The sequence below is a fragment of the Austrofundulus limnaeus genome, unplaced genomic scaffold (assembly GCF_001266775.1).
Source record: "Austrofundulus limnaeus strain Quisiro unplaced genomic scaffold, Austrofundulus_limnaeus-1.0 Scaffold36, whole genome shotgun sequence".
NCBI classification, from domain to species: domain Eukaryota; kingdom Metazoa; phylum Chordata; class Actinopteri; order Cyprinodontiformes; family Rivulidae; genus Austrofundulus; species Austrofundulus limnaeus.
Window position 1 is genome coordinate 2,318,260 of NW_013952438.1, and position 24,535 is coordinate 2,342,794.

At 39.3% G+C, this 24,535-nt stretch overlaps 1 protein-coding gene across 3 annotated transcripts in view; it reads right to left on the reverse strand.

The window, feature by feature from the left end:
• Positions 1-280: 280 nt before the first annotated feature.
• Positions 281-24,535, reverse strand: part of si:dkey-34e4.1 (carboxyl-terminal PDZ ligand of neuronal nitric oxide synthase protein) — an 86,366-nt gene continuing 62,111 nt past the window's right edge. For 2 of the 3 annotated variants that reach the window (XM_014006603.1, XM_014006602.1), the window contains 4 exons: positions 22,696-22,857; positions 21,319-21,523; positions 16,114-16,420; positions 281-1,594 (listed from right to left, as the gene is read on the reverse strand). In XM_014006603.1, the coding sequence (XP_013862057.1) occupies positions 1,051-1,594; positions 16,114-16,420; positions 21,319-21,523; positions 22,696-22,857 (1,218 nt within the window). In that variant the 3' untranslated portion in view covers positions 281-1,050. Of the gene's footprint in view, positions 1,595-7,761; positions 8,101-16,113; positions 16,421-21,318; positions 21,524-22,695; positions 22,858-24,535 lie in introns of those variants that run through there. The other variant, XM_014006604.1, reaches the window with a different exon arrangement.

The window sequence follows — 24,535 nt, forward strand, 5'->3', positions numbered from 1 at the left end:
CGCAAGGTAACGCAAAAGATATTAAGAGGTAAGGTATTGCATGGGAGTGCAAAACAAAAAAACAAATTCCCCCATGTCCCCTCGCGGGCTCTGTACAATCCAGACACACATTTGTTCATTGTGTTGGATAATTTGAATGCCATAAAGACAGAAACAAACAACCACACTTCTTTCCCCACAACTGTTCTGCGATTCCCCTAATTATTACAAACTAGGTCTCAGAAGTTTTGAATGCCTGAATTTTCACTTGGAAAAATATAAATAAAGTCTTGACAACTGGTAGTTTTCTGCTCATATTTGAAGGTTTGCTTATTTCCTGTTCTGCTTCTCAAAACTAAAATCCTCTTTTTAAAGAGTTTTTCAACATTCACTGAACACAATCAATGCAAAAAAAAAAAAAAACGTTTTTCCAATGCTTTCTCATTAATTTTCATAACTCCCTACAAACAAGCAAAAGTCCTGTTTAAAACCCTTTAGCGGTCTAAAACAACAAAATCAACAACAATAACTAAACTTATTCTCATCTTCCCTTTGCTCCTTCACCAACTTCCTTGTTGCCTTCTTTCTGTAAACCTTTCGGTCAGGGTGCTTTAACAGAAGCTGAAACTTTTCCCCAAACATCACCTTCCCATGATGCTCTGTGAAATCTGCAATGTCCATAATAAAAGTACCACAGTGAAACATTATACAAAATAAGGACCTGATGTCGACGACTAGCAAAAATAAATCATGTTTTCTCATTAGCTTCGACGTCTACACTAAATTACAGGTGACTTCAAAAGTGCAAGTATCGCTACATGTACTCTGGTCAACATTCTAGTCCCTAAAAAGTAAATTACATCTGGAATTTCATTACAAAAATACTAAACCTATGGATTGGCTAATAATTTAAACAGCATATTTTAGTAACGTGCACACAGTGAATGGAACAATTTAGTTTCCTGGAATTGATGTCCTGTGCAAACATACGAGGGTCTGACAGCATCTACTGGTTCAAAGTGGACTGAGGAACATGGAGAGCGTCTCCAAAAGGAGCATCAATTCATCCGACTAACTTTGCTGAGTGACCTCCTGGCCGCTCTCCAGAAGTTCATCCTCAGAAAAACTGATGTGAAGGCAGGTATCGTTCACCGGAGAGGAGAGGGGGTGACCACAGGCGTCTGAAGTCAGGGGGCTGGGTTCGGCGGGTGACGACTCAGAGAACGCGAGAACCACTCCAGCACTGCGCTCCAAGGGGCTGCCGCAGCTGCTAGACGCCGTTAAAAATGCAGCACGGTCCCCAAACAGGTCGTCGTCATCGCACAGGGGCGACAGCAGGGACTTGGTCTCGGAGCGGACGCCCGAGTCCTCGCTGGCCGAGGAGGAGCTGCTCTCCCCGTTGCTCAGGGAGTGGAAGTCAGCAGAGGACAGGGAGCTGGGGGTGATGTCGGGGAAGGAGAGGCTGCTGCTGCGACTCGGGGCTGCTTTGATCGTGCCGACCTCTGCAGGCGGCGGCACGGCTGGGACCTCCGACCCCGGAGAGAACGTCCTGCTGGCCCTCTTGCGGTTCAAAGATGGTGGAGGAGGGTCAAGTTTGGGTATTATTTGTTTACACCTGCCAGCACCAAAAAAAGAGAAGAAACTTCTGTTAGTGATTTTTATTAGCTAACATTAAAACATTACTGTAAAGACTTGACGAATTGATGTCACAGCTCAAACATTTCTTCAAAGTTAAAACCAGCACGGTTTCTTTTGTGTGTGTTGATCTGCTGTTCCCTTCATCTGGGTTCGGATGTCTTAATGTGAGCAAATTCAAATAAAGACTTGGTAATATCTTTTACAACAGACGCCCTTCCTGACATAACCACAGACCGCCGAGCTACCACAGCTCACGTGTACGGAGCAGGGGGCTGCCAGATGGAGGGGAGGAGCAGATGGTGGCTGGGTGTGGGGGGTTAAGGAACTTGCTCAAGGGTCCAGAGTGGAGCAAATGAGGGTGAAAGAAGATGTAAGTAAGTAAGATGTAAGTGGTTTGACTGGCCCACCCAATTTTGATGTAGCGCTACAGCAGAGGTGTCCAAAGTCGGTCCTCAAGGGTCGGTGTCCTGCATGTTTTAGGTGCTGCCCTGGTTCAACACAGCTGAACCTAAGGAGACCTCTGCAGACCTTGATGACAAACAGAGAAGGTAAATCATCTATTTGAATCAGCTGTGTTGAAGCAGGGACAAATCTAAAACTTGCAGGAGACCGGCCCTTGAGGACTGGCTGCACTACGGAGATTTGAACTTGTGGCCTTCTGACCACATAGCTAAAAAAAAAGGGTAACCACAAAAATAACTGCTAAACTATGTAAATATTTTATGTTTTTAAAACAATATAGGTCAGATGTTCATCAGGCATTTAATTCATCACGCCCTGCGTTCCACTCCACGCCTCTTTTGGTTCCATGATACTCGCTTCATATCTGAAAGCTCACATCAGTGCAGGACGAGACCAGCTCCACCTGGGATTTATGAACGCCCAGAGAACGCAGAAGGACGAACCAGTCGTGCAGACGACTCATGAAACTGTTTTATGAAAGAGCTGACTGATAATAGTATAAATAAAACAAGTATAATTATATACAGCCATTAGAAAGTAGATATAAGCAATATAGCAGTAATATTCACTTTTATTTACTTGTTTTATTACTGTCTGCAATAATCTGTGACAAATAAATCTCTAAAGATTTTTACTCTGTCTTGTCATTTGTCTTTTTTTAGCTTTGACATGATCAAATTTTCATTGAAACTGTTATTTATTCAAACACATAAATTACACAGATTTTTGCTAAGCAATAAAATGACAGCACCTAACCACAGAGGTAATGATGGCTGAGACTGGATGAGGAAGTTGACCTTTAAGAAGATCAGGGTGTTTTAAATAATGTCAAGGTTTGATTTGAACTTTACATTTATTTACAAGTCAAAACTCTTGAAAGAAAAATGAATTTAGCTAAAATAATCTCAAAATATTATCCTTTCAAAACAACAACCCTACTCTAATGGACAACGGTTCTTATAATAATCCAACTGGCCGACCGTAATAGATACGGTTTAGGCCTCTTTATTTTACCAATTCCCACCCAGCATCATTTCCCTACCATTAGGCTGTATAATATTAAAGCCTCCAGCCAGTTTCACAGTTTATGAGCCACATTTTACCTCATTAATCTGAGAGCATAAAACACGAGCTGCTACTACACAAGACATTGACTCTTCCTCTGGCTCCCTGTTGTTCTGGCTGTCAAAGGAACTTATCTACATCCCGCAGTTCCCCTGTTGTGAAAACAGAGGGACAGGGGTGGAACAAAAGCCAAAGCCTGCAGGATGGAGGTTAGAAAAAGAGGAGAGAGAGAGAGAGAGAGCGCTGGAGAGAGCTGCAGGCTTTGCTACGAGGCAGAAATGGTAAAACTGCAGTTATCGCTACAATAAAGCTTTGACAAGCACCAGTGTGTCCACACACAGTTACAACCGCTCTCTTTGGAAAAAAATGACTCAGATAACAAGCCCTGCTTCCTCTTCGATGCCTCCAGGTCACCAGCTAGGTAAAAGCTGCTAACTTCATTCCCCTGAGAGATCCGGTGTGGTTCAGTCCTTTTCTGGGCGATGAAGTTATGTGATTTGCTAATGTTCTCTCTGTCTGCTTTGGACAGCTGGAGTAATGACAGATGTTTAGAGGTGGAGAAAACCTCTTTAGAGCTAATTTTGTAGTAGCCTAAACTAAGAAATGGAGCAGGAAACAAAAGAGATATTTCAAACTGGACTCTACTGACTCCGTCTGCGACACACTCAGTTTTTATTTGACATTTCTCAAAGTGAGACTCAGAGGAATGTAAAATGACTAATTTAGTGGTGTCCTCAGTAGCCACTGCATATTTTTGTTGTTTTCCTGATATTTAGCAGGTCTTCATGTTCTACAGGATTAGGATCATTTATTGGTCAAATTGCCTGGAAAGCTGTTCATAAACCAAGCATACTCCCAATGAAGTGAAGTACTGGCTTCTGGTGCAGCCTCTGGGGTAAATAACATCTTTGTGGCTCATAAAAGCAATTACAAATACGGTGGTTTAATTCATTGTTCTGCTTTTTTTAAATCATGGACAAGACAGCAGCTGAACTACATATTAGACTGCCTTCCTCTGGCCCACTCTTCATTACAAGCATGAATTGGCATTTGTCCTGTAAAAATAACACCTCACTCTGCCTCACTAATGTATCTGCTTCTGCAGAGTTTTCTTCCTTTCATTATGCTGCCTCTCTTTGTGTCTGTGTGTATCCACATAACCGGCACCTTCACCAGCCTTTTCTTTTCGCAATAGTTTGAAAAGAATAAATAAAAATAAACTGCTGAAAATGCAGCTCCTCAGCTTGTAGTTTGCAGGTCTAACATATTTATGTTATTTTTTTAATAACATGATTTATGCAAAATCAAATGGAGATCTATTTATCACGTCAAAAATTACTGCTTTTTTGTTAAAACGTTCTTAAAATGTGACTGGAATTATAAAGAAATGACTATAAAAGCAACCAAGTAAAAAATAAATGTTAATATTCACTTAGTTTTACTGTTATTAGCTATTTTTCACAATGACGGGTGATCTGACGTTTGTCAGAGGTGAACCTATTGCCCCCACCTTTCATGTTAACTTTCACCCACAACCTGCATGACTTCTGTAGCAATAACGAGACACCTGTACAACAACAGGGGAAAACCAACTCTCCAACTTAACTGTTTCGAGATGTCGCCCTGCATGGTCAACAATATCACCCAGATCAAAGACTTCTACTGACTCCAGCATAGACTGACAGCCAACAGATCGAGCAATATTTATTGTTCAAAATTTTGATATTGAATGTTGAAGCAGTTGTTGTCTGTTTGTTATCAAAATGTTTCGTGAACAGCTGGATGGACTCTTTTTTTTTAAATACTTGATGTACCCCACACAGCAGAAAGATGTGAGCCAGATCTGGTGTCAAGCTGGCACTGCTGGCATGGCAAGTGGTTTGCCTATTAGATGTGGGCCAGGTCTGGCAAAGATGGCATTGTTTTAATGAAGGAATGCCACAACTGGCCCAGTTATGGTTTGGTTTATGTGGTGCTGGCCCATGCATTGACCACCTTCTTATTTTTTATTTATTTTATCATTATTTAACCAGGAAAATCCCAATGAGATCACAGATCCCTTTTGCAAGGGCAGCCTGGGCCTGAAGGCAACCTATTGTAGATATTTTGTACATACCTCTGGAAAACATGGGCCACCGAAGGGCCGTCATTCTTTGTGGTATCTGGGCAGAGTGTTAGTCTATTGCAGTGATTCCCAACTAGGGGTATGCAAGCATATTATAGGAGTACATGGAAAAATTTCCCAACTGAGTAAAAAATAAATAAAAATAGGACTGAGATACGTAGGGCCCTATATTTCAGCAATGTGGAAAATGTAGACGTAATTACGGAATTAAAGGCACAGTGTGTAGGATTTGTTGTTTTCAGCGACATCTAGTGGTTGAGTGGTTGAATCATCCTCCCTGGTCCTCCCCCCACCCCCACCCCCACTTCCAAACACAAAGGAGTTGCTACAGTGTCTCTCAGGGGTCAAAAACCTTTGATAATTCCAACCGCGATGTCTACCAGCAGCTTCAGGGCTAGTGATGTTTCAAGTGGTAAGATTATATTACGATTGAGCTTGGTTGATTAGAACCCCAAGATGTGATTTATTAAAACAAAAACAAAGGGGCTGACGTGGCAGCAAACAAGAACAAGGGATATGGGCAGGAACATGAACATCAAACAGAGAACAAATCTGACAAAGACTGAGGACAAAGAACAGAATATAAAGGAAGAACTAATGAGGTAAAACAAGAAACACCTGGGGAAGAAACATGAGGATCAGGTGTGAGTGGGCGGGGCTAGAGCAAAGGCAGACAGGAGGAAGAGAACAGGAGGAAAAGACAGAAAACTTAGACTAAATCATAAGCACTGACACAAATCATGACAGATTATGAGCTTTAATAAGTAAAATTATCCCAGCTACAATGACAGACAACAAATATTACATTTATAGTATTACAACTAAAACCGTTTTTGACGCCGCCACCACAGTTTGTCCTTCATGAGCTTTCGTAGACAAGATGGCGGTGCAAGATGGCAGCTGCCTGTGTGGCGACCCGTGGCCATGAAGATATAAACAGCTTTTTATAAGGTAAAAATAATAAAACAAGGTCTTTGTCTGCAATGATTAGACATGTTTTTTTTAATTATTGTCATTAGTGATTATCTCAATTTCGGCTAAAAGAATTGACAAAATCCTACAGACTGTGCCTTTAACACAAAATTGAATCTAGTATAAAATGTGGAATCTCACAGAATTTGTTCATTTGGGCGAGTTTCTGATGTATTTTGGATGCTGCTGCTTCCTGCACCTGACATTACCTGGTTTATTTATGTAATTACTTATTCACTTTTAGGGCAACATTTTTATCTTTATGTTGAATTTGAGTTGAAAAAATTAAATGCCTGAGAATGAAACATTCTAGGGGGTTAAATAAATAATTTTCATTTAATAATCAGGTGTTGAACATGATAGTTTTGGAGAATCATTATTGCATTTGACAGAGGGGGTACAGAGGGCAGTATGACAAAATGGCTCAGGGGGTCCACAAGTCTAAAAATGTTGGGAACCACTGGTCTATTGTGTGGGCCAGAACTGGGCCAGGTAAAAGTTGCCATGTGGAAATCTACAACTGATTTAATTTTGGAGTCAACATAATTCAAGACAGCCATCATCATAGCACACCGTTGTTGAAGCTGATTGTCATCCCCAACACGTACTCTGAGCTCTGACGCAAGATCTACATTTAAAACTTTAATTCAAAGACAACAAGGTTTTAATTTAGATAATCAGATTAATAGATTGGCATTATGACTGCTCAGTGGTTAGCAAGATGCATCAAGAAGGTCTGGGGTTCGATTCTCCAGGTACTCCGGTTTTCTCCCAAAGTCTAAAAACACGCATATTAGGCTGCCTTCTGGAAAAGTGATTTGTTATCGCAATAGGATTTGCCTTCTTAAATAAAGGTTAATAAATAAATAATAAAGATAAGGTTTTGGGTATATTGCAACTTTAACCAAACATCCCTTTGCTTTATTTAGCAAAGGTGTCAAAAGGTTGTATTTCAGTAACTTTACAATGAAAGGCTATTTTTGTCTGTTAGTCGAGCTATCAGCTTTTTCCAATGCAGGTTTTTTAAAATGCTGCTGGTCACATTATGCAGAGCAGCCTGACGGACCACGGACGCTGTATGTCCAAGGATGTCACATTCTCCAACTGGACGATGATTGACTCAGCAACACTTAACATGCAAGTGAGACAAGCACAAACTTCAAAGTGGACTGCAAAGCCAGTCCTTACAGTGTAAGTCAGGTGTATAAAGTTGTGTCGCTGCTCTGACAGTTTTATCGTTCAGGCTGACTTCCACTGATTAAAAAAAAAAAGATCTAGTGAGAGGTGACACAAGTGTGCAAAAGAGAGACAGAGCTGCCATGCATAAAACATTGTAACTCACTGATTACCTCGATGATAATGTGCTTCCTAATCTGCGGAGCAACAACCGAATGTAAATGGTGGTTATTATGCAGGCGTTAGCAGAAAAATCGCCAGTGAGGCCCACACACGAGCCCTCCAACGCCCACGCTGTTCATCCACCACATGCCCAGTCCCATGCTTGTGCCACAGACATGCTGGCGATGATGAGTAATACTCACATAGAGAGAAGGGGCAGAGAGGAGGAGAGGAGAAGGTAGAGGAGGGAAAGGAGAAGAGGGGCAGTGGCAGAGCGCCCCCACACAAGTTCCCAGGGGGGAGGCAGGCTGGTGCAGGAGACTGGGGTGAGGTGGGGTGATGGTGGGGACAGAGCTATGGACGGCATGAGCATGAGCTAAGGGGATTAGGGCTGATGGCAGGGTCTTATTCTGGGGTTCAGATTGTCAGAGCGCAGTTTACAAACAAATGAGGGATTTCGGGCAGGGGGGGTTGGGGGGTGTTAGAGGAGGAAGAGGATGAGCAGAAGCGGGTCTTCACACCTGTACCAAAAAGAGGCAACAGTTAGACTAGAGAGGATCAGGTAGCAGGCAAATTTAAAGCTCAGTGATCCACATTCCTGTGAGGTAAAAAGTTAAAACCACTTTGAGTTAAAGAGTTAAATCTCTGGCGCCCCCTGTGGCGGCACATGGAAAAATATGGAGGTAGATAAGAATGGAATTAAGTATGGAGGCGCAGTTGTTGGTTTTGGAGATGTTTTTTTTCTATTCTAAATTCCCATGTTGAGTGTTACACAAAAGAAGAATATACATGTTCCACATCATCAGTAATCCGAGTGTTCCCCCCCTACTGCAGAACAGCCCACCCGCCTTATAAAATATGAACCACCACGCCGCAAAAGCTACGTAACTTTCGAGTGGGAAACGGGCTGAACCCCTTCTTCTCCACATACATGCTTTAAGCGGTTCTCATTGATTTAGCGTCGGTCAAATGTGTCTCCATTTCGGACGAACTGGCCACCTACTTTCCTTTAACTTATGAACAGTGCCGTAACAAATAAGACAAATGTATATATATTTTTTTTATAAAAAAAACTATTCATAAATGAAATCAAAGAAAGCAAAAAGCAAAAAAAGTATATCATATTTCCTCATTTTCCCCCAAATTAAATGCAATCAATAATAAAATACAAAACTAAATCAAGTCCTACAACAATTCATAAACACATACTATGCCATATCATATTTCTACAACAAACTCACCTTTATAATTTTTTAACACACGCATTGCTCCTGCGGTTTTAACATGAATCTATTCCACAGCTTGTTCCTTGAATTGAAGCACTCTGCTCTATCAAACTGGATCAAATTTTGGGGGTTCGTATTAATTACAGGAGTAAATTTTGACCGTGTTTTTTGAATGTACTACCAAAATGACTTTCAAAATTTTCTCGTATATTGACTCGCAGGGAATAAATCCTCATAAATTCTCCCTCCTGCTGTATGTCATGCAGAGCAGTACATATAAACAACCGTAGTTGAAATTTTCACACAAAAGTCTGAAAAACTTATTTTTAACTGCAAAGATGAAAAAAAGATATCATATAGTATGATGGAAAAGTGGCTGACTGAACTCATCTGAGGATTGCATGATAATTTACATTAATGCAAACCAAATGGTAAGATTTACTGTAAAACATAATGCTAATTTAAAGAATAAATATTGAATATTTGTTTGTGCGTGGGAAGAAGCAGCACCAGTTGAGTCCCTTAAAGGTTTGACTTTTTAAAACTAGAGGTGTGTCAGGCTTGTTCCTGTAAAAAGTGTTTATTTTCTGACTAATTAAATGTCACAAAGAAGTCAATGAAGAGATTCGACCTGCAAAGGTGCTCTCGAAGATACAATGAGTCACCCTGCGGTGTCTGAAGTACAAATGACTCAGAAGTGCAGCGTGCTTATCTACTTTGTCCAATATACAGAGACCAAGCGGCCAATCAAGAGAACAGTGGGAACCGGTGGGAACCAGTGGGATCCGGTGGGAACCCTGCAGATCAGTAGGTGGAAAACAAGAAAACGGGAATCGTTAAAACATGCCACTCTGATTTAGATTTCTTAAAATAAAAGGCGCTACATTGTTGCTTTTGTTCCAAGTCTTTGATTCAGACACACACAAAAGCAAGACACAAAACTAATGGAGAACGGTGGGTGGTGGATTTAAATCAGAAACGAGACTGTAGGATTTTTGTAAAAGCAGCCTGCTTTTTATGACTCAGCAGAGACTCGACGCTATGGAAGAAAATTTATCGACTTCCTTAAAAAAAGAAAAACAAACCCCATCGTACCACCTGAAAGAGTCCTCGTTCAAACAGTTTTTCCAGTTCTTCTGGACACAGCTCTGAAAGCACAGATAGTTACCGCTCTGAGGTTTTAGGTGAGCGATGTACACCAGTGTGTTTATAGCTGCCTGTACCGACTCGGCCAGGAAACACCATCCATCACACACCCATCACATCCCTGCAATTAGGTTACATCCCACAACCGGATCTGCTACTGCAGCTCCGTGACACAGACTGTGATTTTAACGATGAAGGGATAAAACAAACAGGAAAAAAAGAAAAGAATGGGAGGGAATATCCCAGCTAATGTCGTCATACAATATGCAGTATTATCAGTGGAAGAGGAAAAAAAAAACGCTTGGAACAATGCATACGTTTGGCTCTTCTGTGCACATATGGTAGGTTGGCTACTGTGTGTGTGGCTCTGCTCTGTGTGGGCATCATGTTCTGTTTTTACTAGCACAGCTCTGGGAACTGAAAAGTTTGTTCAGTAGGTGACTTTGTTCCACACAACGATGTCTGATACGTTATTATAAAGACTGATCTTCAGCACAGACATTCACGGTCCTAAGAGTCTACACTGATCTTAGTCATCCTCCTTGTCAGGCTACCAGAGTATTTTCAGCTTATTATAATACATTCGATCTTCCTCTGGTTTCATTTCAACTTTTCATTCTCCAGTAAAACAGTGACTCACTGCCTGTTTGGAAAACAACGACATTTATTCAAAGGTCTAAATGGTTAATTTTGAAAAAAAAAAAAAAGGTTGAAAATGTCCCCAGTAATGACTGTTATTGAACATAGCATTTTATATGAGTGTAAAAAAAAAGTTGGCATATCCACAACTGATTCAAGACATGTGGACTGGCCTTTGCTTCCAATAAAAAATACATAAATAAATGAAAACCAGTTTGAAATGGAGGACAAAACTATGTCAAAAACAGACATTGGGCTTCATGCAAGAACATTTTTGTATTCTTATCCTAAATTTCTCTTACTTTTTTCGTACGAACATGTCACGTCAGATTCAACAAACTCTTCTATCTTCAGGAAAAGTGTGTAAATGAGCTGCGTAAACTGATGAATGTGTATCAGCTGCTCATGCACAGGGAGAGGTGATTTGCATAATTTCCACCCCAAAAACACCATATAAGGCTACGCTTCCTGCCCCAAACACCAGGAAGTGTCCATTCATAAATGRCATCGCAAAGTAAAAAAGAACTTTACAAGTTCAGAGATTGAACTCCTGCTCTCAGAGATCCAGAAGGAGAAAAAAATCTGTCATTTTTAGCAGCGTCAGACCTGCTAAAGCCGAGGAATGAAATGACGACTTCTGTCAAATATTTTTAGTTGAAGTGTAAACAACTGTTACATAGTTTTATAACATCATTTGTGTGTTTGTGTAATGTTATCAGTCATAACAGCAATAATTATATCGGATATCGATGTCGGCTGAAATTTTCATATCGGTGCATCCTTTGCTAACCATCTTCTCAACAGGTCATGTTTGTCCTATAGAAACCTAAAAAAATGTTGAATATGTAATTATTTGAAAATGTAATTATTTTACACTGTGTAAATATAAATACATAAAATAAATTAGAGGCAAAGGCGGCTTTGTATTATTTAATAATTTATGCTAAATTCTAGTGGATTCAGAAGATTGCGAGACTGTATAACAATTTATGCTACAGAAGCTAATGTCTGCTAGCCAATTCAGTAATTAACGAGGTACACTTCGCTGCAGCATGCAGAATGGGGCGGGGACGGACCTTTCCGTCAGTCCCATACCTTATATGGAAATGGGACTATTGCATTCCGAAAATGAAGGTTGCTCCTTAAAGACGCGGGATTAAGAGAGCAAAGGAAGAAGAAAAGAAGAAGTTAGAGAGTTTCTTCTACTCACGTTGAAGTACTCAGAGCATTATTGATGAATTTCTTTTATCCACCTCCCCAAACACAGACCCTCAGGGTAACCTCACAGGTTTAATGCCTAAGGTTAACCTCACAGGTTCAATGCCTAAGGTTAGTTTGTTACTGTAATATAATATTAATATCCAAAAACAACAAAGATTTAATAAAGATTTGAAAATGAAAAAGGGACATACCACGTGACATAACACGTTGTGTAGCCATTTCCTTACTGTAAAATTTGTATTTTTAATGTTGAAAGTGTTCGATAGAAAATAGTGTCACTAGCGCCCCCTTCATTTTCGGAATGCAATAGTCCCATTTCCATATAAGGTATGGGACTGACGGAAAGGTCCGTCACCGCCCCGTTCTGCATGCTGCAGCGAAGTGTACTTGTAATTAACAGTGATTACACTGGCTTTATAAGCTTATTTCAGTTTTAAACTGTTGCATTATTAGATTCAGTTCTGGTCAAATCACATCCATATCGAGGTAAATAAGATAAAATCTGCTACTTGTGTAATTAAACACATTTTCCTGTTTCTTTTCTGTTATTAAAAGCACAGTGTGTAGGATTTTGTCAAGTCTTTTAGCCGAAATTGTGATAATCACTAATGACAATAATAAAAAACATGTCTAATCACAGCAGACAAAGACCTTGTTTTATTATTTTTACCTTATATAAAGCTGTTTATATCTCCAGGGTCGCGGGTCGCCACTACAGGCACCTCCATCTTGTCTACGAAGGCTCATGAAGGACAAACTGTGGTGGCGGTGTCAAAAACAGTTTTAGTTGTAATACTATAAATGTAATGTTTGTTGTCTGTCATTGTAGCTGGGATAATTTTACTTATTAAAGCTCATAATCTTACCACTTGAAACATCACTAGCCCTGAAGCTGCTGGTAGACATCGTGGTTGGAATTATCAAAGGTTTTTGACACCTGAGAGACACCGTAGCAACTCCTTTGCGTTTGGAAGTGGGGGGTGGGGGTGGGGGGAGGACCAGGGAGGATGATTCAACCACTCAACCACTAGATGTCGCTGAAAACAACAAATCCTACAAACTGTGCCTTTAAATCCATAACACACACAAATTTCAGACATATAAAGGCCTCTGTATGAAAACTGAAGTATAGTGAATATCTTTATCTATCCAACCCAACATGTCTTTTAAACTTTTAAACGCATACATAGTGTAGTTCATGGTCAAACACAATATCTGTATATGTAAACTGGTTTCATCACTCTGCCCATCAAAGGAAGACAGTCAGAGGAGATAAACCAGTGAGAGAGAGGACACTGCAGAGGTATTTATTTGAAGAACATAAAATCTGGCCACTCCGGCTGTGAGCAGTAATCCGCTGAGGGACTCGAGAAAACAAGAAGAAAACCCGAAGCAATAAAATTAGCTGTGGCGAGGGAGGGCCGTGTGACTGCAGGGGGAGCCGAATAACATTCAGGAGAAAGTTTACAATTCTTTCCATGTTTTCCCCCTAAATGTCTCATTTGGTGGCTGGCGCACTGAAATACGTTATTCGAATTCCTAAAGGTCACAAATGTTTAGCATCTGCCTGCAGTGTTCTTTAGCTGGAAAATAATGTGCTTTTTCCTTTCTCCTGTGGCTTAACAACTTGACATTTCTAATTTCTTAGTCTGTTTTATTTTTGAAAATATGCAGAACAGACATGTTACGAGTGACATCAGGAACAAACATAACTCTGCAGAGAAGACACTTGATTGAAAGAATTAGTGACTGAGAGAGAAGTTCAGGAGAAAGAGGCTTGTTACATAATTTGGACTAAAGGAAAATGGGGGCTTGCACGAAGCACACATCCAGATGGAAGCAATATTCAGCTCAAACAGTACTGTAACCGGATGCCTCTGTAAAAAAAATAAAGATTTAAGGTTCCCTGTTGCAGCTCCTTCAACGTATTCCTCATGTGTCAAATATATGTATATTCCAACACGTGTGTTGTTGCAGGACAGTTTTGGCTTGTAAAAAAAGCGGCAAATAGGATTGGCTGGAATCTGGTTACGTTAGGAAACCACGGCATGTGAGTTTGGGCATGCTGCAATGTATAAAATGACAGACCCCAGCGCCCACCACTCTGCTAAGTCAATTCCAAATCCTGTTTTACTCTCCCGTTTCTCAAACAGGTCTGCACACTCCTTTCAGAGAGGAAAAGAAAACACAGAGTGAGAAATAAGCACATAAAAAAGAGGATAGAAGAAAATCAGTTTGCCCCGCTTAAGAGGACCCCGTAATGTCATGTTGCGAATTTATTTTATTTTGTTTTTTAGCATAGCTGATCTTTGTGACAGCTTTAGAAGGATTAAAAGCCCATTAAAAATCTCATTAAATTGTGATTAGTAGCCCCGGCTGCACAGATGCACTAAAGGTACAAATTAGAGCATTTGACAGGGAAGAAATTCAGACATAACCAATCTCAAAGGTACAGGAGTGGAAGCACTTCGCATGCTAAATTATGCACAACAGAGACGAACAGAGTATCCCTGAAAAGCAACAAAAAAATGCATTTATTATAGATCACTCCCGTGAAACAAAAAAAAAAAAGGAAGTTTCCATTTAGTCTCTTCACGTGTTCTTTAATGGCTTCACAAAGTGGCTAAAAAAGGAAGACGAGGACAAGAGTTAAAACTGATGAGTTACTGTTTCTTAGAAATCTCCTCTGATTCTTGCTTTTAAGCTCATCCCCTCTTTGTTCACTTAACGCCAAGCCCCCCCGATGCCCCACATAATCCCCTGATTACGCTCACTCTTTCATTAGCCGCTGGCATTTTTTTGCTGACTCGGGCTGTTCTCCAGCAATAACATTAAAAGCTACACAATGTTTATATCTCCATCACCAGGCTACACTCCCCCCCAAACACAAGCTGTCTTGGTAGCAGCATTTACACTGCAAACTGTATGTATGCCACTTTGTACATGGAGTCATGAAGTATTTTACATTTTATGCAATTTATTGTTAAACTGGAAGAAAAGTTAGCATGTGCTCAGATTAGCACAAAGATTATCAATAAGGGGAAAACAACCAGAAACGTGCAGTGTCACAAATTCTTTTTTAAATGATGAATTTAGCATTCCTTGAAGAAATGCATACACCACCATGTTTGTTCAGGTTTTTAAGGAGACATGCCATGTTTTTAAAATCCTTAAATCATTCAGTTGGGGTCAATATAAAGTAAAGAATTCCTCCTTATTGTAACTCCACAAGCCCCATTTTTGCCACCTTTCTGAGGTACATTTCAGATCAACTCGTTTTGAGGCTGTTTCTTTACATCCAAACGAGGCGCTTCACCCCGCTCCAGCTTTAATAGAGGGGTTTCATGTCATGCTTTTAAATCCTTATTTTTCACATTTCAGTCTTTCAGTTGGGGTCTTTATAAAGTGGAACTAATGCTTTGGTCTGGATTTACCAGCCCCACTTTTCTGATGTATTTCTCAAAGCTGCTGGTTTTGATACTGTTCCCTTTAAGCCGCTTTATGCCCCGCCCACTTCAGGCTTCCAGACCGATCCATTCAAGTTTGAGAGAAGGGGTTACCGTTTTCTAGGCAAAAATATTTTTAACAATTTAATTAAAATATGTCAACAACAGAAGATTTATCCATCCAGCCTTACATGTTGGAACCAGAGTCTGATCCAGAGCCAGAGGAGGATGAACATGACAAAATCGTGGTCAGTAAGTCCAGACATGATGTCCCTTTGAACTCATCATTTTATTTGATTGTTCAGTCCTCGTGGCAGGTGTTGCGAATGACTCTCAATTACTGCCACACCAAATCTGAGCTCACTTTCTGCAGATTTGACTGAGTTTTCACCATTTCTGTGTTTGCTAAAGTTGATTAGCTGTAGAAGCTATTTTGAATCAGGTTGAATCCAAAAGTTAATCAGTTGTAGGTCATCATTCAGTGACTAAAATCTGAGACTTCTGTTAAAATCCATCTAGTGGTTTGTAAGATATTTTGCTAACAGACAAACAGGTAAAAACTTTATTGCTCGCATCTTGACTTTTAATAGAAGGCAATAACTACTTCCTAATAGATAAATTAAACTTTTTTAGGTATTAATTACCTTAAGTTATGAATCCATGAACCTATTTCCAGATTTAATATCAATTCATCATAAATCTTAATTAGCATTTACAAAACAATGCTACAACTTTTGCTTTTTAGTAAGAAAAGCACATTGAAGATGCTAAGACATTCAAATTATTATCCAGAACCAAACAGCTGGCTCTGAATGTAGACATATTATAATGTGTGAAACAAATGCAGCCATCTTACTTTTCCTCTATGCTGGCAGAGTTTCTGGACGAGAACTGGACGATGTCTCCGTTGGAGGTCTCCTTGCCCTCCGCGGTGCCGTTGGTCCTGATGAAAGGGTCCAGGTCAGTGAGGGCTGCTGGTTTCGTGCTGTTCTCCAGGTTCAGCAGGTTGAGGTAGGACTCTGCACAGACCACCGGGGCCGGGGAGAGCACTGAGGTCTGGAGCGGCCACGCAGGGGTGGAGGTGGGGTGGCGCTCCAGGGTCGGACTATAGTGCTTCTTCAGATTCAAGGAGAGAGAGTTTGCTGGTGTTGACTGCGAACCATCTGGAGAAGACAGAAAACACAAAGAGACGTAATGAGATAAAACCACTACACCCCCAAGTGTTAACTTCCTGTTTTTTTATTTATTTATTTATTTTTGGTCTATTAGCATCTCATGAATCACTGGACAAATTTTAGTGGAACTTTCAGAAATCACTGAATACAAATCTGATATCAAAAATTACTATAATTCACGTGTCAAGCTCAAGGTCAGATTATGATTCATTGTGAAAAAAAGTGAAAGATAATAATGCTTGGGTTTGATTAACAGTTCCCCCTGAATATCCCTGTATTAATGTCTCAGAATAAGCTTCTTTGAAGCCAGCATTGACCATAAACTACATCTACCATAATGCATGTTGATTGTTTTACTTGCAGAAATGGCCTCTTAGCACTAGAGGGAGGTACAAAGGATTCAAAGGTAGTCGGCAGCCTGCAAAATTCAGAGGGAAATCTGCCATTTGCTGCATTACCACCAGATACATTTTTGGCAACCCAGTTGTACTGGGAAGTGGGAACTTCCCACTTACAAGTCATAAATTTAAACTGGAACGCGCCTCCAGTGGGAATTCCCTGTCAGAAATTGGGAAAGTTCAGAATTCAACATGGCAGCTGCTCACCACAACTAAACAGTGAATAAACCTCTTTTACTTTTAATAGTGTTTCTGTATTATTTATTTCCCATTCAGTCAGACATACACGTAGTACTTTTCAGTGTTTCTAACAGGATATGTTAAAATGCTGTTTCTATGCAGGAAATACCACATAGAGCTCAGTTATTGTTTGTTAGTGGTGCTCAGCCGTAGCAATGAGACGAGGAGCATGACATTTCATGTTTAGCCAAAGTTAAACACAAAACTGAAGGAAATTTTGTAACTAATTAATTGAATGTTAGATGCAGTTTTGTATTTTATACTTTCTGATCATTTCAGTCTTTAAGTTAAAGCAGACAAAGAGTTGGTGTGTGTCTTATCATGTGTCCTTTCTTTAGTCTAAACAAAAACGAGGTACATTCTGTCGTCTGACGTAAAAGGTAACACCTCCAGAGGTGTAACCAGGAAGAGATGAACATTTTAAGGTCAATTTATTATTATTATAGGAGAAGGAAGTTGTCAGTGTTCGGCAGTGCCTGCTTTAGAGCAGGGCTGCTGTGTTTCGGTTTGATTCAGCTTAAGGTCTTAGACTGAGGCCTGCTGTACTGTAAACTTGATCGGAGTCAGAAGATTGAAAATAAAGTTTTAAAGAAGAAATCCAGCAGATTCATGTTTATTCAGACATACCATTTTGAACAACGCATATCTTTCCTACAAAACGTTGAAGTTAATTACAACTGGTCCTTTGAGGGCCACCATAACACTCATGTGGCCCTCGTCGAAAATCAGTTTGACACTAAATCAGCTTTACAGATTCTGAGTTAATAGTTGGTAGCTCAGAGTCAACACATACTCTGAGGGCAACTAACTATATAACATGTTTACTTACGGCCCTGTCACACTAGACAACTTATGCCAACTTATGAACATTTTAAAGACGTCTACATTGAAGATGGAATTAAAAAAATCAGCATGAATCTTCTTTTTGGCATGTACATAATGCAATTGGAACAAATTTATCAAATATATAACTTTTATTAGCAATTTAGACATAAAAAGTTTCATAAGTTGTCTAGTGTGACAGGGCCTTTAGTCTTGCATTAAAGGGGCAATATTATATGTTTCTCAGGCATACATTTAAATACTATACCAGAATAAAGTATCTATGTCACCTTTAACTGTTATTAAAATGCTGTTTTTATGTTTAGACAATAAACTTATCTTCTCATCACTTCCTATTCTAAACACCTTGAAATTGGCCTCTGTCTCTTTAAGAGCCACCTTCCACTTCTGTCCCGCCCATTTCAGTGCAGGGTGGGGGTGGGGGGGGGGTTCCACGTGCGCTATGATGCAGTTTACTTGGCATCTGAAAATGCATTTCATCAAAGGTATTTTGAATCTGAAAAGAGCTTCACTGAGTGAGAAGTGGTGTTAAGAGCTCAGCAGACAGTTGCAGTTTCACTTTCAGTTTCACTTTACTGCCGAGAGCCTGCAGGAGTCAAGGGCGGGGTGTGTGGGGTGGGAGGTGGGGAGGTGTTCTCCATGATGAGGAAGTTCAGCTTAAAGACACGTCCCAGGGGCGTTTCTGGTACCAAAAGGCGTTTCTGGTCCCCACCTGTCGTTTTGCTCCTCAGCATGGCTTCCTAGAAACGCTGCAGGATTTCTCAAACATGCATGAATGAGTCAAAGCAAGGCTTTGGACATGTTTTTTTATGAGAGTATAACATTATAACATGATATAAAACTCAAAAAAGTTGATTTTACATATCTTGCCCCTTTAACTGTTGGTGTCAACACTGACAATCTGCTATAGCAAAACATCTCATGTACTGTAAATATTTTAAATAAAACTCTCAGGAAGTAATAATTGACTAATATATCTAAAACTAATTAATATTTGGTGTCACAATTACAACTAACATACCTCACGCATAGCATGACCTTAAAGGTTTGACAAAAAAAAAAGCCATAACTCTCACAATACTTGGGTCTTAGTTTGACATTGTCGTAAGAGCAAGCAGACTTTAAAAAAGGTTGAGTTTATTTGTAATGATTTCCCAAAGTGCTGATTCAGCAGAAAAGAGAAGTCAGCACAGAACCAACCGCCGCACTCAGGTCAGCCACATCTGAGATTAGCAACACAATCATTTTCTGTTAAAAAAGACTGACATGATGAATAAAGGCTCGGAGCATGTTGTGAAAGATTAAAATGTACACATACTCAAGTAAAAAAAAAAAATCAATAGGGATGCAGACTCAGACATACTGACTGAGAAGAAGAATGTGGTCGTTTATATTCATTTTGATGAGATCAGCCATTTTCGAAGCTGCTGTAAATACGGCTGAGCAAAGACTGCTCCAAATGCTCTTCCAATATATAAGCTGTACATACAATAAAACTGTTTGATGAGGAAATGGTCTGTGAGTGTAAAATAATGCTGAGAGGGGGCAGTTTAAAATCCACTGAATACTGGAGAACTTAGAGGATTTTATAGTGAAGCTGTTGTGTGTTAGAGAAGAGTGAAACTCATATGTATGATCTTTTAAGTGAACGATTAAGACTTTATTTAAAAAATAATCATTTTAAAAGATAAATCTAATCTTAAAACATCAGGTTTGAAGATGATAAAACCTTCAGATCATGTGTAAAACTTAAGGCCCACAGGCAAAATATGGCCTGCAAAATATTTGTTTTGCTTAAAACACTGTATATAAGTAGAAAGTACTGCTGATGTTTCACAGTAATTACCCAACTTAAAACATAGAAAATTTAGTTATTTTTATAAACTTTTATTTTGATGTGAAAAAGATCAAACATGTTTTAAAAACTGAAACTGATCTGAGCTAATGTGAATCAGAGGAACGATTCACTTAATTTTATATTTCATTTTTTTCTGTGTTCACTTTTTATTTCAAATCCAAATTGTACTATTTTTACTAAGAAATACAGAGTAAATGAAGTACTAATACAAAACAATGCATAAAATTGAATTTTAATGATGTACCCCTACATATAAATTTTTTTTAACGATTAAGTCGTGTTTGTTCAGAATTCTGTACAATGGATCTTGGGAAAATGTACAGTAATTCAAATTTATAGATAAATAATTTGACATATTTTTTGAGAACTTCCAGTGTGACTGAGTTTGACAGTCCTGCTTCAAAAGATGACATCAGCCTCAGTTACAGTCTGTGTTTAGTGATAATTCGTGTGTGTCAGCAAAGTTAAATCCCACCTTCTGTACTCTGAAATTACAGCCTTCCTGAACCCACTGTAGCATCCAACCTGCCATACGCAAGAGATGATGTAATGGTTTTGTAGCAGTTACATCCTGACTTCAAACAAACCCAACACAAACATTCTAAAAAGAAATGTGTAAACAGTATGTCTTTAGTTGATAACGCCATATTAACTAGACTTTTCTTGCTACATTTGAACTCAGAAGCTTTCATTTTTCCATCTCAAGAGGAAAGCTGATTGGTAAAAATGACCAAGGTCAGATTTCTAGCTTTGAAAGTTTAGGAATTTAAATGAGCACCAACTTCAAAATCCTTCTCGGCTGCCATGGAAAAATATTTAAAGATGGTGACAGGTGGCATTATAAGCTGATAATTAGGATTTTTGTCAGTTTGAGCATCATTAAATCAGCTGAACTGATGGTGCTGGAGAATTTCTACAAGTGAACCATGATAAAATGATGTTTGTATGTACAAGACTTAATTTAATGCTTTTCAGTCAATTAAAATATCAACAGGGAGGTTCTAGTCAAAGCTTAGGTTTCGGATCATGGCTCTGTTCATGATTTTCTTTGGACTGATTGGTATCTGGGTTGTGAGAAACGGGTCTATGATGAAAAACAGAATGAAGTAGACATAAAACTGGTCAAATAATTTTTTTCCCCAGGTAACTCAGAGTATATTTCTGCTTAATTGCTCTGCTGAAGTTGGTTTCTGAATAAAAGCACATGATTTATTTCTTTTCCCCTCAAAACTGATTGACTGGAAGCTTTAAATCATAAGCCAACTTCAGCATCATCCTTGCTGTTCTTGGTTTAATATCTGGACTTCTGAGGTAAATAAAACATTACATCAAGTTCTCAATCTTTTTGACTAAAGTGATTATTCTGATATTTTCAGAAAAATTTCAGACAGGAAGTCAGCGTGGAGTCACGATTTGTGTGGCGACTGACTGTTTCATCCACATGCAACCAGAGGAGCGAGTAATGAGGACAGCAGCTCCGCAGAAAACGGACCTGACACTTGTTTGAGTCACACTGTTCCCTCCCCGTCACAAATCAGGTCACTTACTCTGTCCGTTAGCCGGAGACGCTCGCTGTGACGGTTCTGCCGGTGCCGTGTGCGCGGCGTGGGCCTCCATCTCTTTCAGCTGCTGCACGAGCAGGGCCAGGTGCTGCAGCAGGTCCCTGTTCTGCAGCAGCAGCTGGTGGATCCGAGCCTGAGCCTCCATTCGAGCAGCTGTCTCCGCTGCCATCTGGTCTTTCAGCAGCTGCACCTGCAGCGGGAGCAAAGGGCACGCTCACTTTATGTATCTGTAAACACCATCCGAAGGAAAACCCGTTTAATCCACTTTCCTGACTCATCGCTTCGCCTTATGTCCTACCTTTACCCCCAGCATGGCTCTATGGAAACTAAACTGGATTTATAATCCTGTCTATCACAGTACTGAAACTAAAAATGTAAACATTTATATTTACAGTCCTTCTGTTACTGTATTAGTGCTGCTCTCTAGTGGTGCAGAATTCACATGAAACAAACAGGTTCCTCATTTATCGACTATAAACAAATCATAATGCTGCTGATTCTATCACACACTATTTAATTTTAAATAATCGTGCAGTTGTATGGAACAAAAATGTCATATTTTCCATATTTGCTAAATGAATAATAAAGACATTTGTTTTGGAGCTGGTCTACAACAATAAAATACTACAAGATTAGCTACTATTAATTTAAACATGTATGCTATATGTTAAAAGTAATTTAAGAAAATGTTTTTTTTTCTTTCAAGCAATTGTTTGTCTTTCTTACCTGTTGTCGATTGCTCTTTTAACGACGAGAAATAATGTTTAATTCGAACCAGATGGATGAGCTAATGGCTAGTCAGAGCACAGCTAAGATCATGGTGGGTGTCTACCAAGCAAGAACAACTCCAATTTAAAAAATTCAGGGCGGTTGTTGAAAAACAGTAAAACTTTACAAAGCTTTATGTCACCATTTGTTTTGTATAATTCTGATAGTCCTGTCTAAAGTGCTACAACTAGCTGCTGCTGCTGCTTCTATTTTCTCTTGAAAATTATAACAAAATGAAACTGTAGTTTTTAAAACTGCAGCATCGGGTTTGGTCCTGCTTGGACAAGTTAATAAAATCTTTTTTTTTTTCTAATCGGAAGCTGCTCAAAAAACAATTAAAAAGATAAGCTAATCTTTCTACAGAACTACTTCTAAAGATCCAAACTATCCCTTTAAGATGTTGTTTGCAAAGCAAACAGTTTTTGCCAGCCATAATTAAAACAACGAGGCTCTAGTTTATTAAACTAGAACCATCCTTTAAGTTGTGTGCATTAAGAATCACTGATGTTTCCTCATACGGCTCCTGTATTTGTCAGCGCTGAACCCACTCCTCACACCGAGCGCTGTGATTGGCTGCCTTTGTGGGTGTCTCACCTGTGCCACAGCCACCTGCGTGTGCTGCTGCTGCTGCTGCAGCTGCTGCTGCAGGAGCTGCAAGTAGTGCTGCGCTGCCAGCGGGGTGAGGGCTGTAGAGCAAGGGCTGCTGGGAGTGATGCCCTGGGACGTCACAGTGAAGACGGACCTTCCATCAAAGTCCTGAGCGAGGACATAAAACACATAGACTGGCTCAGAAAACGGTCCCAAGTGAACAAAAACACAACAGCTGTCACGACCATAACATCACCAGCTTTGGACCTTGTTATCGTTACAGTATTTATGCATGTTTAATGCGATTTGAGTATAATATGACACCCCCCCCCCCCCATTCTTTTAAGCTTACAAAGCATAAAAAAATCTAATCCTTGTGTATAATGCTACCCCTACTTTAATACAGACTTCTGGATTTTTCAGCCTTTGTAGTGCGCCCTGTGGAGGGTGGAGGAGCAGCGCGAGCTTCTGCATGTCGCTGAAAATGAAGCTGCTTGGTAAATTAGCAAGATGGGCAGCTTCGAGGAGCAGCACGTCTGGTCCTGTTGAACATGTGGACTAGGGGTGTAAATCACCAGCTTTATCACGATACGATATTACATCGATATGTTTGAATGACATTTTGATATTTCTCGATATCACAAAGTCTGTCGCAATACGATTTCGATTAAATTCAATTCACGTCTGCGATCGATATAATACGATATCATATTCCGCATATGATGTCGATTCCCATCGAGCATATGATGACGATATAGATCTATATTTTCATTTTGCCTCGATATAACTGAATCATGAACCATTTATATCGATATTTCAATATAGATCAATGTATCGTTACACCCCTAATGTGGACATGCAAATAATGTCTTCTTTCCATCAACATGGTTGACGTGAAAAGAAATAAAGTTAATATTTTTCCACCTCGGAGACAATATTTTAGTTCTGTACGAGACAATATTACAATTTATTGAGATGGTGCATTATCAAAACATCGATCAAAATTTACTCGCATGTACATGGTTAATTTTTGAGGTTAAACCTTTCCCATTATACATGCATAAATACTGAATATGTTATTATCTCTCTCACTCTCTCTGTGTGTGTGTGTGTGTGTGTGTGTGTGTGTGTGTGTGTGTGTGTGTGTGTGTTAGCAACATTTCATATGAGCCACTGAAGGGATTTTAATGAAACTCAGAGTAATTATCGAATGAACATCAAACATATATTAATCTTTGGAGTCAGCCCAATTCAAGATGGCCGCCTATCAACATAAACAGACGTAGAAAGGAACGATGTACTTAGTTTTTTTTATTCATTTTATTTAAAAAACAAAACAAATTCACATAAAACAAAACTACAAATTAAATAAAATGAAAGGCAACAGAAGAAGAAAAAAATCTTATATCTGCCCCCATTTATATATAAAATTCTGGATTAATCTAGAAAGTGATGTTAAAGATGCCAGCTATATTTAAGAGAATGGTAAAAAGTTAGTTTGTTGAAAACATATGAAATAGTATAATTTGTATCTGTACAACTTGTTGCTTGAAAAAGTAGTTAACGTTTTTGTTATTTGAAGATTATTGTTTGAATTGATTTTTTTGAAAAGAGGGGCAGATTTGACTTTTTCTTCTTTCTGCCGTCTTTCATTTTATTTGTGATTTGTATTTTTACTGTATATAGAATTTGTTCTTTTTTTAAATGAAATGAATACACTTTATAAACTAAACGCAAATGGCTAAATGGCTCTAACTTTCATAAACATAGCTAAATTTGGTGTGGTAGTAGCTGACAGTCATTCCTTAACTTGGCACTAACTGCTCGCTGATCGCTTAGTAAATTT